Source organism: Acanthopagrus latus, chromosome 4, assembly GCF_904848185.1.
Source record: "Acanthopagrus latus isolate v.2019 chromosome 4, fAcaLat1.1, whole genome shotgun sequence".
NCBI lineage: Eukaryota > Metazoa > Chordata > Actinopteri > Spariformes > Sparidae > Acanthopagrus > Acanthopagrus latus.
In genome coordinates this window covers 8,842,438-8,862,719 of record NC_051042.1, presented here as the reverse complement: position 1 = coordinate 8,862,719, position 20,282 = coordinate 8,842,438, and the positions used below count along the sequence as shown (strand labels likewise).

Here is a 20,282-nt window from a genome sequence, read left to right as displayed (position 1 = left end):
CAGGCCAAGTCCCCCTCTGTCTGACTGCCACAGCCTACACTCAATAATTAGGCCACTGTGATAATCCTGGTGCCTCTGAGCTTCCATTAGGAAGCAGAGAGGGGTCAAATGTTCAGACAGCTACTTTAACAGTCCTCAGCAACCTCCCTGCTCACCTCTGTCTGCTCCAGCAGAACACACCAGGTCAGGAAGAACACGAGAAGGAGACACCTCCTGAATGTACCATTTTTATTGGAATTATATAGAAATACTTAAAAAAAAAACATGAAGTAGCACCAGTACTTAAGTTTTACTTTTTATCATGTACAACTTTAAATGTCAGAAAAATAAAACTCTTGATACATTTTCAAATCTTGTCTCAGCAAATATAATATTAGTATTTGACCATGAGGTTAAAAGGCCCTTTATCATAAAATAAAATATACTTTGTTCTTAAACTTTGCTCAATAAAGTACATTTACACTCAAGTAATTTCACCTACATATACATAAACAAGTGGTAAACAAATGTATTAAAATAGAAATACTAAAACTATAGTGGTGCAACAGAAGTCTGTAATTCCCACTGGAATCTAATTCATACAAATTTTAGAAAGCATAAATGGTTTCTTTGTGTTTAACTTACTAAGTTTTGTATATTTCAATGTTTCATAATAATATAGAATAAAATATGCTTTATATTACTGAATAAAAATATGCTGGGTGAAGCAGATTTAAAAGACATTTTTTGCTGAACCTATAAAAACTCCATCCCAACAGAATACTGTCAAACGCAATACACATATTGTGGACTTGGATTTCCTCCCACAGTCATGTGATATTAAAATAATACAGTGATCAATGCCATAAGGCCATACTAAAAATAAACAATATTTCAACCCAGCTACAAAAAGTTCACTGAACTTAAATTAAAATATCTGTAAACATCTTTGTAATAAGAAATATAATCTTTCAAGTCAAAAAAGAATAAAATACTTCAATCTGTATTAATGTCATTTAAAACTTTCAACTTGTGGAAATTGATTCTATACATATATATGTAGGATATGTTGTTGCTCTCCCTCATATGGTTTCTGACCTCGAGCTGCAGTATCTTTGTAAGTCAAGAGCCTTGTTTGGCTGGAAGCCCCCTATGTTTCCCAGCCATGGCCTCCCCTATTACTACATTCGATTGGCAAAACTGGAAGGCTCAGCCCACTAACAGTCTACAGTTCGACCCACGTACCTCCGCCCTGACCCCACTGTGCATCTTCACTTCATAAATATAGGGTACGATTTGTTAGAACTAATGATTACTATGCTGTAATATTTAAAACATGCACTTAGATGTTGAAAATATTTCCCAAAGCTACAGTATATATAAACAACTATGACAGAACCTAAAGAGAGTGTCTGTCCCTTCTTCTGGATACTGCAGCATCTTACATGTATATGTATATCTATGTACACTTTCCAAACTGATGATTGGGTGATCCCATTAAAGCAGTACGAGGAGTCAGGTGTTGTTATTGTAGCCAGTCTCACTGATGAGACAGTCAAAGAGTTACATTTCTTATGAAAATATACGTATAGCCTGAGTGACGCCGGTGTGGCAGACAGGACATTTGGGCTCGCTCCTCTCACAGATACGATTGGCACATTCCATACAGAAAAGGTTGTGCCCACATGGGACCAGGGCAGCAATGACCTCGCTCTCAAAGCACACTGAACAGTCACGGCTTCCTTTTCGGCTGGTGCCCGATGAGGTTGAGGAGGAGGAAGAGGAGGATGAAGATGAGGCAGAGGAGTCGCATGGAACCCCAGGCAGGTGAGGACCCGGCAGGGAGGCAATAGTGCTGGAGTAACCAGGGAAACAGAGCGGGCCTCCGCCTGGGTCACTACGCACCCTCCTGGCTAGCGGGTGCTCAGGAGGGCCTCTGGTGTGGCTGTGGAGGGGAGGTGACAGTCTAGGCTGTGGTGTACAACCATTTACCCTTCTCTGACTCACCACTATCCCATTGGCATTAGTGGGGGTGTTGGTGGAGAACATGGCTGAGGTGGAGATGGGGGAGCTGCCCCTCGTGGAAGAGGGAGTCATATGACTTTCATACTGGGACCACGCAAGGCCTGGTGGGGCTGGCGTGGGGTCAAACCCAGACGAGGAGTCATAAGTCAGATCATTGCAGTCAGGAGAAATCACCTCATTCCCGAAAACAAACCCGTTGCCGTTGGTGTTAACATTGATGTTGTTGTTATTGTTGTTGCCGTTGTTGTTGGTGGTGGTGTAACTCAGTGTGGGGCTGGGGGGGCTATAGTCAGCCATGCGTGAGCTGTTGTTGCCAAAGTAGGAGTCTGTGGAGGCGCTGCCCAGGGAGGAGGACGAGTCGTTGCGGTAGTTGGAAAAGGGTTTCCGTGCCGATGTAGGAGTCATCCCAGTGCTGGGCTTGGACCACAGGGTGGCGTGCCCGTGCAGGTCAAAACCCACATCAGTCCCATTTGCGTGGAAGTCATTTTCATCCTGGAGTTCAATGAGGCCCCCCGTCCTCATGGCAATGTGGGCTTCAATCTCTTCACGCGCACGGTCCACATTCTCTGGCATACCCGTCACCTCGAACACTGGCTCCTTGTCCCGACTGGGTGTCACGATGTAGGTGTGGGTCTGCTGCTGGATGCGCTTGATAGTAGCACCCTTGGGACCGACAACAAGGCCAACCACACGGTAAGGCACCCGCACCTGGATGGTGGTCTGTCCAGGAAGGTTAGGTGGTCCAGGGACTGTGGTGCTGCTTCCATTCAGGCTGGTGTTTTTGTTCCTGGAGGCGCGGATCATGGAGAAGTGCTCAGCAGCAGAGATGATCTCCCTCCTAGCCATTGCCACATCCTCCCTTCTGCCTGTCACCACAAAAACAGGCTCCTCACCACGAACTGGGGTCTTGATGTAGGTGTTGGTCTTTGCTCGCAGTGCTTTGATCTTGCAACCTGGGACATGGAAGCAAAAGATGAAATGTGAGGGGAGGTTCCCCTATAACAACGGCTCCAGCTAAGGCATGTTTTTTAACTATTACTTATGGTATATTCAAAACAGCTGCTGGATGTTTATTATTGTGTCTCAACAGGCCTTAGAAAACGGATGAAACCACCCTTTTTGAGAAGAACAAATTCAAACCACATGCTGCCCCACCATCAACATGCAGCAGGACAGAAATAACTCACAAAAGATAACTCACTACTGGCACATAATGATCCTCATTTCATTAACTGCGACATAGCTGACAACTGAATCAGCTGCTGTTACAATCTTAATTCTCATATTACACTAACTGTGAGATGGAAAGAGGTGACAAGCTATTTAATCACTTTGTAACTTGGCACTTGTGCAAAGCTGCATTCCAACACCCTTTAGCAGATACACAGACTGCTTTATGGTAAAAAAAAAATATATATGGGAGCAGTGGAGGAACCAGCCTCAGAAGAATGACATAATTAGCAGAGCAAAACCAGCTGAGTGACACAGGATGATGTAATCAGAGGAGGCTAAACCCACTCATAGTCAGTCTACACAGCCAATTGCATCTTTAACATGAACCCACAGTGAGCTCACACTGGTGCAGGTTAAATGGGGATATGCTCTATATTTCATTAGGTTTCGCTGCTTTCAAATAATCCAAGAGGTCGTGGTTAATCCACATTACTTAATTCCACATTTTTAACTGGACAAAGGGATGGGTGGAGGAGAGGGGGTTTCCTATGTAAAAACTTCATTCATGTCCTACTGTCGCTTTAAAGTAGAGGCTGGGATCAAGAGGTTCCTTACAGTTACTTTGTCTTTCTGGGAACAACAGCAGCAGCAGCAGTATTGCAGGGAGGGGAAAAGATTTCGCATATGTAATCAGGCACCAGTACCGCCCTGCAGCCCTACTGCTGAAGGGTCTGTGCAGCTATGGGCGTCTGCTGCCTGTGTCTCAGCAAGATGTGACCGTTGTCCTAATTTGATCCTGCACTGCATCATCATAATCATAATCGGTTTGCCGGCCGTTTATGAATAAAAAAAGACACCCATATGCGGTTACTGAGCGCTCACAGTCCGGTGACCTACTAATGTACCACATCATGATTCAATACCTGTTATGTCAGCGGTCACTGCTGCGCTTCAGCCAAACAGCTTGGAAGTGAACTGTAATGTAAATCAGGGGCAGGGAGTTCACTTAGCAACGGTACGTGTCACTCTCCTTCCTCAGAACTAAACCCGTCTAAAATTACAATGTTTGGATGTTCCTTTACTAGCTAAGATAGGTAGGCCTATACACGCGACATGACAACATGACTTAGTACCTTATCGGAATTGGTTAAAGGCAATCTTCAGTTCGGCCTAACTGCAGAATCGTCCCACATAACATTTATTTAACTTGAACGTCAACTTCTTGAATTGGTTTGTGTGTGACCAACCGGCGCGACAGAAACTAAGTTCGCCTTCACTGTAATTTACTTTACCGATGCAGAAGTCACTTACGGCATCTCCATGTTTTAGAAATATTTAGCCTGAAGATTAAGATACGATATTTAGGAGTAGTTTAAGCACCCGTGTTAGAACAACAGTATTTGAGTGTGTGCTGACTCCCTGCTCCTTCCACACAGAATGGCTCGGGGTGAGCTCATACCTGAAGTGTTTGGCTGCCTGTCCATCCCTGTTCTGCTGGGCTGCACAACATGGACCGTCTATTTACGCTTGACACAAATGCTTAAGATGGGTAAGAAACAATGAAACACACACCCTGTCTGCCCACAATCTCAGCCACATGCTCGGAGCTGGGAACTGGGACGCACTCGGTCATATTGACGCTTTTTTTCCGGGGCTCCTGGTTGTTGTCGTATAAGGGGTTCTCGTCGTTGTCCAAGCCGAGCAGGGATAGTTGATCCAGGGCGATCTGCAGGGCTCTCTGGTCGTCCAGTGCGTCCCCCTGGACGCTGCTGTCTGTGAAGAGCGAGCTGGGCATCTCTGCGGCGTTGCGGGAATCGGATAAAAGGCAAAAGGAGGGAGGGCAAAAAAAAAAAAAAAAAAAGGAGTGATACGGGGAGAAAGACAGGAGAGGGGAGGAGGAGGGGAGAGGCTCCGAAACCCGGTTCTCAAAGACAACTGGTTAGTGCAAATAAATCAGTGCGGCTGAGAGGGGAGGAAAACAGCGCATGGAGCGGCACAAAACACATCCACCCCCTCTGTTTTCCCGATATAATGTGGATGTCGCGGTCCGAGCTGAGCTTTGCTGTTGCACGGAAAGACGGCGAAGAAAAAGCGTGTTTATTCCAGAGCCGGCGGTGGGGATAGTAATAATATTCCTTCCTGACAAAGAGCCCCTCCCGGCTGGCTTCCGTTAGATCCTCTGTTGCTTCTGTCTGAGTCCTGCCCGAGCCAGACAGGGAGATGTGTGGGTGACGTCACCACCAGGGCAGGGACGATGCGGTGCTGCGAGGTCATTTACATACCGCTAGCCCACTGGATGTGCAGGCGACGGTCGGGCGGGGCTTTGCGTAAGGACACGCCCACGTCTTTGTTGTCAGTCTCTTGTCTTTGTCTCTCATTCGCTGTCTGTGTCTGTCTGTTCTCCATTCAGACATTGGCATCAACATCGACTGTACTGGTACATAAAGTTAGAAGTCAGAGCTGTGGATATTAACAGTAATATTTCCTCAATACATCAACAGGCCAGGGTACAATATCTCCTTCTGAGAGTATGGTTTGGTGCTGGAGTACAGCTTTTTCAACATATATGTTTAAGATACCTCTTCATTCTGTGCTAAGAGATGTGTCAAATATCGAGATGGGGAAAGAGAATTTGAGTGCCCCTCAACCTCTGCCCCCTAAGACATGCAGGCACTCTAGAATTTGATGATATAAATTTATTCATCTTCAGGGGGGTAACTAGTTTCTCTTTCCTTGTGTGACTGACTGTACATTGCTCAGCCCTGTGTAAAGAATGTACTCATACTTGATATCGTTGTACTGTTTGTGTTACCATGTGTTATCACAGTATGTTGCCCACAACGACCACATACTTTAGACTTTAGAAGAAAAGTCAGGACACAAAGAGCATTAGATTATAGAGACTCTTTTGAATTATATTGTATTTGTGAAATTTGAATACAATACCATTCAATACGTAGTATGGACAAAACAATGACACTATCCTCTAATATGATAGAAAACAGAGATATGCTTTATATACAAAATAAACCACATTAAGGCAATACAGTGTCTTCAGTGTGATTATATGTTGCTTTGGTGTCATTTGTAATGTTTTAAATGTTATTTTTAAACATTCATTTTACCATTAGAATATGAAACAAAGTTTTAAAAATGTAAAAACAACACACACACAAAAGCGATCAAGAAAAATCTTGAGCTCACTCTGTGGCATTATGAAACCTTATACATTAAGAACATTGCAGGGTGATGGCTTGGTGACCTTTGTGGCTGGCCATAGAGCTAGAGAGGCAGGAGGATGGTGGAAGTGGAGGGGGGCGGCAGCCGGCACAAAGGGGATTTCCAGCCCATTCAAAACTGTTGAGACCAGAAGCACTTTGCTTTGTCATCTCACTCCTGGAGCACAATACCAATGCTAATGAGGAACCGCTCAGCAACTAGAGGAGGTGATGGGATGGGACCCTCTTGTTAATATTACCCTAACCCCATTCATAGCAATCCATAACCTATTCAATTCTAGTGTTTCCCATACATTTCTTAAATCCTGGACAACAAATGGACAACATGACCAAACACTAGACACATATTTGATAAGTCTATTCTATGACTGAGGTTTTATTTGTGTAATTCCCAAAGAGGTCTCGTGAAATTTGTTGATATAGCATAGTACCTAGTGGTAAGAATCAGATTTCCTTATTGTAAAACTTTTTTTATTAAAAATTTGAAAGAACACTGATGCATTAAGCAGTTGGATTTTTTTCTTTTTTTAATGAAAAACATGATCCATTGTTTTCATGGGTGGCTTTTGGTTTGTAACTCATACAATTAATCAATACCCATTCACCCTTTTTAATTGCATTGTTTCATTTGTCAACCTGAAATGACCTGTTTGACCAAAGAAGAAAAAATATCCATTAATTCACAAAAAGGGCAACGATCTGAGGAGATGGTTTTAGATAATAATAATAATAACCCTTTTCTTATAACAGGGTGCTTTTCTTTCCCATACATTTGTGGCCCCTCATATTTATCCTGTAACAACTGATTCGGTAGATAATAACAGAGATAACTAGTCTTTCTACTTGAGCATTTACGTTATAACCACAGTTGACAAAACAATCTGAAGGTCCATAGTTATGGCACTTTCTTATAATATTACTCAGAACATCAAGACACTCAGTTGTCACAGATGTTCAGTTTCCATTCAGCAATTTTTTGTGTGGTTTTGGCCTAAATGTTGTGTTTCAAAGTTTATTGTTGACTTTGAAAACAGCAGTTTAAAAGTGATTTGTTTTAAAACTTAAATTCAAACTACTTCCAGTTTTGCTGGCAAACCCCCCTGGAACCAATGAAAGACTGCTGAAACTTAATTTGTTGTCAGAGCAGAGCCTTAGGTTATAAATTGGGAGCTGACTAGCCTCCACAACAATCATCATGTAAGTGTTAACATTTGGAATTAACCAATGTCAGTCAGACATAAGATATCATCATTTAAGTAATGTTTATTTAAATTAATTCACAAAGCCAGCAAAAGGACTTTGGATTTATCAAGTGTTTATTTTACTAGTGTGTTATTTCATTAAATCTCTTAATAGTATCATGTAATGTATTGATAATCACATGATAATGGACATAGCTATGATATCTAGCTAAGCTTAGTTACTTCCAGTTTGTTAGAATTAAATCCCTGTATTGCTGTTGGCTGCACCTGACCCTGATATGTTGATGATATTCCAGAAATCACACTTGTGCAGGAACATCTAGATCTTTGCAGGATTGATTCCTTGTAGAGAAATAAACCAAGAGCAATACTTCTTACAAGTGTCTACTGTTTGTGTTCACAGTTCTGTTGGAGAGCTCTGCCTAAGCTTGGAGGGCCTGCTTAAATAATGTCCTACTGCAATTGAATTAAGAGCCACAGGCCAACATCGTGTCCCACTGCTCTTTCTTAAGCCCAGATGGACACTGATTGCAGCATCACTGCTGATATTTGTCGTTTGGTATTAGGCATTAGCCAGCTGCTTAGAGGCGATTACCCGTATGCCTTTTAATGAGAGGAAGAAAAGCTTAGCATGCTCTAACCCAGAGAGCGGCGGAGACAGACAGGGCTTAGTGTTCGCTCTGCCAGTCACTGTGCTGTAGCTGCTGGACTGCAGACACAGACACTGGGTCACTGTAAACAGCAGGTCACAGGATAGAGAGTAGCCTGTCTGCACACTGCTGTCACACTCTGACCTCAAATACACACTGTATACACACACACGTTACGCACGCAAGCTTCCTTCAGCATCTACAGGTAATGAAACAGTGCCTGCCTCAAGTACTGCATTCAAACAAAAGTCACTCCACAGCATTGTTAACACACTCCCACATATATATATATATATATATATATATATATATATATATATATATATATATATATATATATATATATATATATATATATATATATATATATATATATACACACATATATACACACACACATACATTTTGTACATACAAAGTGTGTCTGTGTGTGTGTGACTCAAGGTTAAACAAACAATAAGTGGACACATTGGATTTGGTTGTTGTGCAGTTTTACACTCAAAAGCCTCTTCCCTGACAGGTTTTCACATCAGTGGATGCAGTCAACGAAGTGAAAAGTTCCTTGTTCTAATCAGGGGAACCATTTGGTGCATAAAAATTCAACCACTAATCAACATACTGTAAAAAAAAACAAAACAAAAACAAAAACGTAACAATTGGTGGATGTGTGTTCAACAACAGATGAAGAAGGAAGGGAAAACAGGAAGTTTCAACAAATCATTTCTTCTCTTCTTTTTGGATACTGGAGTGGTGTAGGTAACGTTAGATTGGAGCTCATCTTGTGTGTGTGTGTGTGTGTTGAAATGAGAGTTTTTACTAGACACACACTCAGAGGGATGGTCTGCTTTGATTTGTGAGAGTGGTGCAGGCTATATGTTGGTGTCTGCAGGTATGGATGTAGCACTGTCTGCCTCTTCCTCCCTTACTTCTGCCTCCTCCCATTTCCATTCCCTCCTCTCTTACCAATCTGCCTCTTCAGTGCCTCCCCCCTTTTTCTCCTTGCTCCCTCCTCTCATCTTCCTTACATCTCTGTGTCTCCTCCCTGCCTCCCTCCCCAGTTCGCTCTGACACACTGAACTGAAGTGGCACTGCTTCCCTGCACTGTGATTGGCTGCCTGCCAGACGCTGGGTGAGCCAAGCAGCACAGCAGCAGGGCAGCTGGAGCCGCCGGCCCCCAATGCACCACAGCTCACCGCCCACCCTCCTCCTTCATCCCACCACCCCCTCCTCCTCTTCCTCAACAGCCAGCCACAACCCAGCTCTTTGTCTTTGCTTTCCCTCCACTTCCCTCTCCTCTCATATTCAAAAGCTGATCAGCTCATCGAGTCACACCAAAAACCCACAATTGCAAATTCTGATTTATTTGAGCCCTGGTGCTGTGACCATCGTCCCTCTAAGCAAGAGAGATGGCATGGGCATGATGTTGCAACACAGCAAGTGTTTTACCATTTTTACATTAGGGTTAAGTTACACTCATGCAGTACTTTTAACACGGGTTAAAAGTAGGCGATTGACTCCTTTCCCATGGTCAGTAGACAGGTTTGCCTTTATATATTTCTGTTGTGTTACATTGAACATCATGATTAACAATTTTCATGCATGTGTCCTTAACGTAAAGGTGCATCACAACAGCCAAAAGGTGCAAAACTTGTGTCAACGCAGATGTCAAGTTTCCGCGCTGAATAATAATTTTTTAAAAAAGCTGACTGGAGAAAAAACACAAACAGAACAAAAACCAGGCTATCACAGCAGCACCATGACAGAGAAAGATGTTAATTAGCTGATTTACTTTTTCCTGCCTAAACAAAATAAAACTGTTTTAAAGGACAACACTATTTATACTGTTTTACTTTGTATGAGGCAGACCCTGCCACCTATCTAGCTTCAAACTGTCATGCTTTAAAGGGGGAAAACTAAAAGGTGAACCCAAATGCAGACTCACAGGAGGCAAGATTGGAGGGAACAAAAAGCAAGCTTTAATTATACCAAAGCTGAGCAATACAAAACAAACAAACAAAAAAACAAAAACAAAACACACACAAAAAAACAGGTGAACAAACGAAGGAGTCAAAAGACCAAAAAACAAAGTACAACAAAACAAATTCAAAAAAGTTCAAATCCAAAAGAACACAAGAGGAGACTCAGGGTACATCTCAGTGAATCACACACAACAAACTGACAAGGAATGAATGGGGAACAAAGGCTTGAATACACAGATTCATTGATGAGGGGATGAGGAGCAGGTGAGGAGAGAGAAGAGCGAAGAGGACAGGTGAGATAACAAGGGGAAGGCACAGAGGAGAAAGCATGGAAAGAACAATACTTACATACAAGAGGAGATAAACATGCAAGGAGGAAGGGGAGAAGACAGAAGGAAGAACATAGGAGACACTTAATGGACACAAAAAGGCATGGAAATCAAACAAAAGACAAAACCAGACACAACAAGACACCACAACAAGACTATAATCCTGAATCATGACATAAACTGCGTTATGGGACCTTATTTTCCTCAGATAACAGCTTATTTCACTTACGGAAAAAAAAGTTTGTAGTTTGTGAGTTTGTATTATTACCTCATTAATCTTGTAAATATAAAAATTCTGAGTTTTAATTTCTTCTACAAAACTACATAGATACATAGATACTACATACACTTTAGCTTGTACCACTTACACAAAATGAATGTCTATATGTAGAGTTTTTAAACACAGGTACACTTGATAAAAAAGCTGATTGTCTCCTTTCTGTCACACAGGACATCATCATCGGTGTGCAGCAAAACAGTGAGCAGTAGAAAACAGTAGATCATATACCTCATCTGACTAAATCCAGACAACGTAGAGGGAAATTACCATATCTATCCAGGTGTTGTGTTTTCATAACAGCTGATCATAGCTTGAGCTGATAAACACCGCACTTACTGCAGTGTCATTTGACGGAGGACCGAATGCCAAGCGTAACAATACACATTAAATCAAAAGTCAGATGTTAGTAGGTGTTGACTGTTTTTTTTTTTGTCCAGTTGAATGTCATTTCTTCAAACATGAATGTGCATCATTTTTTTTTTTATCTTTATGCTGATCTATTCCCATTTTAAAAGACTGATTGCAGTCTTTTTCTTTTTCTCTGATTGCAACCACTGTTTAACCACAGCCTAGAATTTACTATTGAAATAATGATTGTGACCTTTCTCCATCACAAGCTTTCCTTAAGGCATTCTTTGCCGGTTTAGTCATGCTACAATCTTTCCTTAACATTAACATGAAGTGTTTATTGAAGTGCATTAACTTACAATAATCACAACAGTGGCAGGTCAGTTAATAATGTGAATAATTTTTATTATGGTCACATGGACCTTTAATGAACACCTGAATCTGACAAATATGTTTTTCTGTAATTTAAGTATATAGAAGAATTAGAGGCAAGACTAGAGTAACAGAGCTGTTTTCCTCAGTTCCTGGAAAGTTGGAAATAAATCAATGCAGATATGAGGTTTTTCACTAAAGTAGCAGGAAATTTTCCAGAGAGAAGCAGTAATTTCCACTTTTGCAGAGCCTGATCAGTTCCCTTCCACCAGACAACCTCCACCTCACTTCCCCACCAGACACACACTGCCTGCTGGTCACTAGGCAGCCCAGCGGGAAACCCCTTCCCTTTTCTTGCCAGTTCCTCTGCCAAATGAATATACAAGGCCGGTGTATAAACAGTGATGGGTTGGGGAGCAGAAACAGAACGCTCCATCACGTCTTCTCCTGGCTCAGCAGAATTAGAGGCTTACACTTAGAATGGAGCAGAGAGAAAAAGGAACATACTTTTTTTTTATAAGCAGTTACACTTAAAATAGATATTTTTCTGGGCAACTGGCCCTTTGAGGTGTGTTTTCTATATGTCATTTTAAGTTTTTCATTTTCATATCCTGGTCAGTGATGGATTAGTGTTTTTACTGCTACAGTGAGACAGATGAATGGTCTTACAGATGTATGAGGCTGATACTGGCCTCTGATTGAAAATGTGAGCTTTTGTATGGAATCAGCCATTGATATGTTGGATATATACTGCAATCTATAAACTTCCAGTTTTCTATTCAACTACTTCCAGCGAAAAGGCCAGATCAGACTACACATGTACACACGAACACTGCCTGCTACTTATCTTAAAGGTGCAATGAGTAAGATTTTTTTTTTATTCAACAATGAACTAATACAATCAAAAGACTGTGAAGAAATAATAGTTTTAACATATGAAGTTCATATAATGTTGAAACTTTTTTCTTCACAATACATGCAACACAAGTATTGTGTTAGAGAGGATTCTACTGTTAGCATGCTAAACAGTTAGCCCATCCTGTCTCATAAGGCCATGATGTACCCCTGGTAATCTGATGGTATAGATTACTACCTGTAAATTCTATACAAACTCTGAGTCTAAAATTAATGTACTACATAGTTCTCTACATATTCCAACTATAGAATGAAAAGTAGTGTTCATGATATACAGTGTTTTATGCCGACGATGTGATAATAAAGGTTGTGCTGTAATATATGTTGCGTGTATGTCTGTCAGTGATGATGTAAAATGATGGGGATTAGTGAGCGTGTGAATCCTAAATTTCCTGCTCAACTAAATGGACTCTTGTGTGTCTGTTATACTGGATAGGGGGAAGTGATTGAGAGAGAGAGGGAGTGAGTTTGGAATCAAGTAATGGCAGCTTGTAATAATTAGTCATCCGAATGTTTTGTTCTGGTATATGTTCTCATGGTACATAAAATAGCTGGAAATGTGCAGGAAACTACCTGATGCTACATTTACATTAAGAAATCAGATCACTGAGGGGTAGTGCACACTTTCTCAAAATACTACAAACACATATCCACATGCGCAATAGTATATATAAATATGACATTTTTCCCCTTTTCCGCAACCCAGATAGCAAAATTGTTGTGGCCCAGATCTGGCCCACACCAGATACCTTAATTTGACTCCCTCACATATATTGCATTGAATGATGCCACTTGGGCAGTCTACTGTCAGGCTCGGACAAGGAGAGAGGACTCAGATGCAGAATAGCAGATGTAATGTCAGGTTTTATTTTGCTGAATTGCAACTCTTCAGTATGAATTGACAAATCAAACACTATGGCAAACAGACAAGACAAACAAGACATAAAACAAAGAACGGAAAACACTCCCGAAGGAGGAATCTACACTGATCTTAATTTCTAGGCTATAAAACTTTAATGGAAAACAAAATCTCTCCGAAGAGGTCTGCACACAGGCTATGAAAATTTCTATTCTGAATAATACAAAAAGGTACAACAAAAGGCGCTCCACACGGAGGAAATAAAAGGCTATCAAACACCTAAACTGAAAATCAAACTCTAACCAGAAACTTTAGAAGAAAAAAAATCAATCAACCAAAGAGAACAGTATCAGAAAATAAAACTTGGCAATACTCAGCTGGATTACAAGGCAAGACTGTGGACAAGGCTTCCGTGTACAAGGCTTCCGTATACAACAAACGGCGAAATACTTCGGCAACGCAGACAGGGGAAGACAAAGACTTTATACACATGGGGGAGGGGAACACAGGTGAAAACAATCAAGGATCAGGGATGACGTCAGACCAGGGACACAAGAGGAAGGGCAAGTGACCTGAAATGAGAGGAGAGTTACTTTTCAAAATAAAACATGAAATTCACAAGACAAAAACCAAAGACAGGACATCCCTCACTGCGGTGTGACATCTACTTCTGGCCATGGCATGAGTCATCCAAGAGCAAACCAAATAAACTGGAGCTGTAGCAAGTCTGGGTCACAGCTCATTCTATTCTGGCAGTCCGGCCCAGACTTTGGCTAGTCTTGGTTTATTTAGTTTGCTCTTGGCTGACATCTAGCCATGCAGTGGACTGCTTGTGGCCTGATGAGGATGTCTGGTAAATTTTGCTATGTGGGGCATTTTGAAGCCACCCACTTAATCTGTCTAACATGGATGCTGAAGCCTCATATGTGGACCTTAAAGGAGCCTTTCCATGCAGTATCAAGAATGGTACAACCCCCGATCCATAAAAGTTAAACATTAATAGAATGAAACCATTTGTACATCCTTTTTCAACCTATATTGAATTGAATACAGCTGAAAGCAAGTTATTTAATGTTGAAACTAATCAACCTGGGTCTTTGTAAATAAAGTCATTCTGAAAGAGAAGTGAGAAGAGCCAGAGCATCCCAATATTTTGGCAATTCAGTTTAAAGGAATTCCTTTAGCACATGTGAGTATTGATTCAAGTCGGACTTCAAAAACTTAGAACTTACTCTTTAAACGAAATATGATACATGACAACTTGACTATTATATCTCTAGCTCTAGTCATCTGGGCCTGTATTCATCAAGCTTCTTAGAATTACTCCTAAGAACCCTGCTTGACTTATGAGTAAAAAAAAATCTTTGCTGAAAGCTGCACTTAAAAGTTTGTTATTGTTAAGTGAAGTGCAGGACTGAATCCTAAGTGTCACTCTCAGAGCTGAATTACGACAGTGCTATGTGCCATAAATGGAATTTTAGGTGACGTTACTTTCATGTCCATAGAAATAACCATCATGGAAGGGAATCCCTTGTCTGAGAATAAAGAACTATCTTAGAAATATTTAAATGGACAATGGGAGTGTATATTTTGCCAATAATGTACAAAATAATATAAAACATATTGGCAATGAATCAAAAATAAATGTTTCCTTATCTTTCCAATTCATTTATTAGGCAACTAACTTGAAACTGGTGTGGGTGGCTCTATATATACCAGCCTACTGCAGCCACATGCAGAGATTAACATGAAATCGAAAAGAAAACCTAACTGGCGAGAGGAGGAGATATTGTTATTAGTGGAGCTTGTCGGGGAAAGGAAGCTCATCATTAAAGGCAAATTCAACCCAACGCTTACCAGCTATGATAAAAAACAGACATGGGAAGACATAGCGAATCAACTATATGCTTCTCAAGCTTTCTGCCATCGGTCACCAGCTGACTGCGAGAAAAAGAGGTATAACGCTCTCTCGAAAAGCAGAACTGAAATCGCAGCTTTCATGCTCCATCTGCACTGGTATGTAGTGCTTCGTTTTCATTTTCTTGCATGCCCAGGATCCAGCTGCGATGAAGCTTGAGTTGATTTCAAAAGGGTGAGTTCACAAATTATTCCTGTTACAACTCTATAGGGATATTGCGCTGCAGCTTAGGTGCGTTTTGATGAGAGATACGTGCGTAATTATTGTTGGATATTTGCCAGGTTACTGTTCAGTAATGTCTAAAATGTGTGTTTGTTTGAACCATAACCAACAATAGAACCATTTCTGATATTTTAGCCATATAGTTATGTTTCAAACTGGATCAAGATGCATTAGGAGAGTCTCCTGTGTCCCCGGGCATCTCCAACAAGCACTTTCCTGTGCTTTTGACGCGGTGTAGCCAGGCCCAAGCACTTTGTGTGAGGCAAGGGGCATCAATCAAGTGGTGGGTGAAAAAGGAAAAAAGAAGAAATCAGCTTAAGTTTATCACATCTTGAACATGCTGTCTCTTTTGTTTTTCAGGCCGAGGTGAGTGATTGTGGCCCAGCAGAGGAGACAGATGATCTGCAGACACTGCGGAGGCAAAAAATTAAGCTGCAAATTAAATTGTTGCTGCTCCAAGAGGAGTACTACAGCTTGGCTTTTTAAAAAAAGAAAAGATACCGAGTGACTAATAAAACAAATTGATAAAAAGCCACTGTGTATCGATGATTTATTGTTATTCTTACCCACAGTGGATGTTGGCGAAGTGTTGTCTGATGGCTGCCCCATCACATGGATGGATGTTGCCAGGGACGCTCACGTCTCCATCTCCTCTCTCATCTCCCTCATTGTCATCATCGTCTGCCGGTGGGAGTGGGACATTGCGCTCCTTACAGATGTTGTGCAGTATTGCACATGCCATAATGATACGGCACACTCACACAAACAGATACAAATGATATTCAAACATTAAATGCTTTAACTTTGCTTCACATTAAAATCATACAAAAGTTTATTTTGAACATAAAGAGGGCATTGATTGAAACAGAGAGATTAGAGATGTTAGAGATTACACTTTTTTTCTAATGTTCACAACCCTTATTCTCGATTAGATTACTTTTTTGTACCCTCTAATTATTATATATGCATACAATATCTAAGTGTAGAATAAATCCAATTATCCTCTCAGACCATTCCAGAATCCACCTAATGATCCAATGTGATCAGAAAAAGTTTATCTCTAAGCGATGGAGATTTAATTTTTCTCTTCTTAAAGATAACAAATTTAAATCAGCCATACGTGTCTGGATATTACATTTTATTAAAGAAAACAATGACCCCTCTTTAGAGCCCAATATTATTTGGAAGGCAGCAAAAGCTACATTAAGAGGACTTCTTATCTCATACATCTCATTTAAAAATCACAAAAAATGTAGTAAAAGAAAAGAACTAGAGAGAGAAGTAACACAAAGTGGAAACCTTCATAAAAAAGCTCCTATAGAGAACAACTAGAAACAACTAGCCGCTGCCAAAGCAAAACTAAATACTATGATATCAGATGAGATCATACAAAAAATGAATCTTATAAAACAAAAAGAATATGAATTTGGAAACAAACCAGGTAAATTCTAAGCTCATCAAATAAAAAAGGAGCAAGCTGAAAAGACTATGAAATCAGTATACCTTATAGATAATAAAACATCCTATCACCCCAAAGAGATCAATCAAACCTTTTTTAAAGTCTTTAATAATCTTTACAAATCACAAAGAAGCCACTCACAGGACAATTTGGAGAATTACCTCAGTAAAATTAAGTTACTTGAAGTCTCTGCCCCTGACCAACATTCCTTAAATTCACCATTTACAGAGGCAGAAATACTGGCCACAATTAACTCAATGCTGTTAAATAAAAGCCCGGGACCATCCGGTCTCTCAGTAGACTTTCATAAAGAGTTCTGGCCTGAGATCCATCCTATCTTTATGGCAATGGTGAATAATTTCTGTAAGAAAAAATACTCCCTCAGACAATGAACCTGGCTATATTAGTGTTCTTCTTAAAGGTGGTAAAGACCCACAGCAGTGCTCAGCATACAGGCCTATAAAGTCTCTTGGACCACGACTATAAGATTATCACCAAACTCTTAGCAAGAAGGCTGGAGTCAATCCTACCTAAATTGATCAACCCAGACCAGTCAGGTTTCATAAAGGGGAGATATGCAATAAACTGAACGTAATAAACTGCATCAACAACCAGCGGAAGCCTCCTCTTTTGCTATCCTTAGACGCAGAGAAGGCTTTTGACAGGGTTGAGTGGAGTTTTCTTTTTTCTGTTCAAGATAAATGTAAAATGGGTGGTCACTTTACTGATTGGATTAAAGCTATTTATAATAGCCCTAAAGCTGCACTCATAACGTATGGCTTTTGCTCTGACTTCTTCTCCTTAAACAGAGGAACCAGACAGGGGTGCCCTTTGTCACCTTTACTTTTCGCCTTGGTAATTGAACCACTGGCTGCACTTGTTAGAAACAACACCAACATCCAAGGTTTCAAGTTAGATAATAATGAACATTAAATATCCCTATATGTGGATGACATTCTCTTATATATATCATTGATCTTGAGAATTCTATTCCTCACCTCCTAAATACAATTAAAGAATTTGGAAGCTATTCAGGATACAAGATCAAAACCCAAAGTCTAAAGCTGTTTTCTTACACATGACATGAAAATGCTTTCTTCCTGTTGTTTCAACTCTACTCCAAAAGGCTTCAAATATTTAGGTATATTCATCACTCCAGATTTAGATGAATTATTTAAAGAAAATTACACCCCCCCTCTCACTTAAGGTTAAATCAGAGCGGTCCCCTCTGCCATTGTCACTCTTAGGTAGAATAAATGTAATTAAATTGAATGTTCTTCCAAGATTCATTTTTCTTTTCCAGATGCTTCCATGTTCTTTACCAGTTTTAGAGTTTTTCAAATAAATTAATAGTTGTCTCTCAAGACTCATTTGGAAAAATAAAAAGCCTCGGATCAGTTTAATGACTCTCATGAAGCCCAGAGCTATGGGAGGACTGGGTTTACCCAACCTCCAATACGATTTCTGGGCGGCCCAAATAAGGTACCTGATTTCATGGTCAATGGATAGCCAAGAGTATTTGTGGGTGCAGATGGAATCAAAACCATTCAAACCCCTACCTCTCATCTCCCTCCTATTTATAAACCACTTTGAAAAGATAAGATATATGGAAAAATGTTTCTCGGGAACTAACACCCTTCAAACGTGGAAAGACTGTAGAAAAAAAAAATTGGAATTGTCTCTTGTACCTCTATATACTCCCCGATCTATCAAAATCCAGACCTTAACACTCAAATCACTTTGGTCAGTACTTGTCAATGGACAGACTCCGGCATAATACAGTTTAAAGATTTATTAAATATGAACATGCAGTTAAAATCATTTATTGATTTAAGTATAACATCTCTAATAAACACTTGTTTAAGCTTAAGTTACAACTGCTCTTATTAAGGAAACAAAATTACGGCTTCGCTGAGTTGAAAGGCGAAGCTCTCGATTTACCGGTCAATCTACGTTCCTACCCTCACCTATGGTCATGAACTTTGGGTCATGACCGAAAGAATAAGATCCCGGATACAAGCAGCTGAAATGGGTTTCCTCCACAGGGTGGCGGGGCGCTCCCTTAGAGATAGGGTGAGGAGCTCTGTCACCCGGGAGGAGCTCGGAGTAGAGCCACTGCTCCTTCGCATCAAGAGGAGCCAGCTGAGGTGGCTTAGGCATCTGTTTCGATTCAAGCAGCAGTTTATATTTACTAAATGACACAAATAATTTACAGTTAGATCACAAACAAAATGCAGGATACTCATTTTGATAACATTTTGCAAAGAAATGTATACTTTTATTTTGGAAGAATGACTCCCCCCCATCTTTTTAAGTTTTCCTTGATCGGCTGTCTTCATTTTTACCTTTAGAAAAACTGACTTTGGAGAAATATAATTGTGGCCATCTCTTTATGGAATTTTGGCACCCTATACTCTTGGGCATGGTGAGAGTATGAGTATGTACACCAAATGCTGTATGCTATTGTATCACTGTCATTTAGGCTACTGTACGCATGAATCTGCTCATGCTTACATTCATATTGCTGCTCCATATCATATATACTATTATTATTGCTACTATTACTGTTACTTTTACTGTTATTTTTCCTTTTATTATTTATTATCATGTATTATTCACAATCTCTTTCTTTCCATCTTTTTATTTATTTATCTATTTTTTTCACTCATTTATACTCATTTATATTTATATTTGTGCTTTTATGTTTGTGTGTTTGTGGGTTTATCCTTTTAAGGGTGGGGGGCTGGGAACACTGCTTAAAGGAAAATTACAAACTGTTAGACCGACTATCAAGATGTTTGTACATGTACATTACATGAATGATTTCCTCTTGAGACATAAAGATATATTAAAAAAAAAAAGAAAAAAAAGGAAGAAAAAAAGCCAGGACATCCTTCCACTCTCAGAATGTTCGCGCACGTTTTTCTTGCCTCAGTGCCATCCCCTGCTGGCAACTCCTAACCACTTAGGAGACCTCTGGAGGTCTCTTAAATATCTGGGAGGGTAAGAGTGATTCTTAGACTTAAGACAAATGATAAATAGCTTTTATTCTTAAGTTTGAGAGTAGGACTAAATTTCACAAATTCTCAGGACGTAAGTGTAAAATGGCACCCTAAAACACTTGATAAATACAGTCCCTGTTCTCTCAGCTATGACACATCTTCTTACCAAGATTTGGGAATGTACTTATATGGCTAAAAATTGGTCCAAGATGGCCAATGTGAAATAAAAAGTTCTAATAAACCAGTTTTTCTTGTAAACATCACCTCAGTCTGCAGAGTGAAGTGAGGGCCAAGTAGCAAGTTGTCCATGCAAAACTGAGATGAAATACAC

General features: G+C 40.3%; 1 protein-coding gene and 1 long non-coding RNA gene across 3 annotated transcripts; one reads left to right on the top strand and one right to left on the bottom strand.

Annotated features, from left to right (window-relative positions):
- Positions 1-213: 213 nt before the first annotated feature.
- Positions 214-6,160, bottom strand: mex3b (mex-3 RNA binding family member B). 2 transcript variants are annotated; one of them, XM_037096272.1, is made up of 2 exons: positions 4,750-6,160; positions 214-2,957 (listed from the first exon to the last, which is right to left on the bottom strand). In XM_037096272.1, the coding sequence occupies exons 1-2, from the start codon at positions 4,970-4,972 to the stop codon at positions 1,552-1,554; spliced, it is 1,629 nt and encodes a 542-aa protein (XP_036952167.1). In that variant the 5' UTR covers positions 4,973-6,160; the 3' UTR covers positions 214-1,551. The 2 variants fall into 2 exon arrangements, with proteins under 2 accessions (XP_036952167.1, XP_036952168.1); XM_037096273.1 differs by having other exon boundaries at positions 4,637-4,773.
- Positions 4,103-15,982, top strand: LOC119018532. Its single transcript, XR_005074779.1, has 3 exons — positions 4,103-4,271; positions 4,614-4,726; positions 15,851-15,982. It is a non-coding gene; the product is annotated as an uncharacterized LOC119018532 (long non-coding RNA).
- Positions 15,983-20,282: the final 4,300 nt, after the last annotated feature.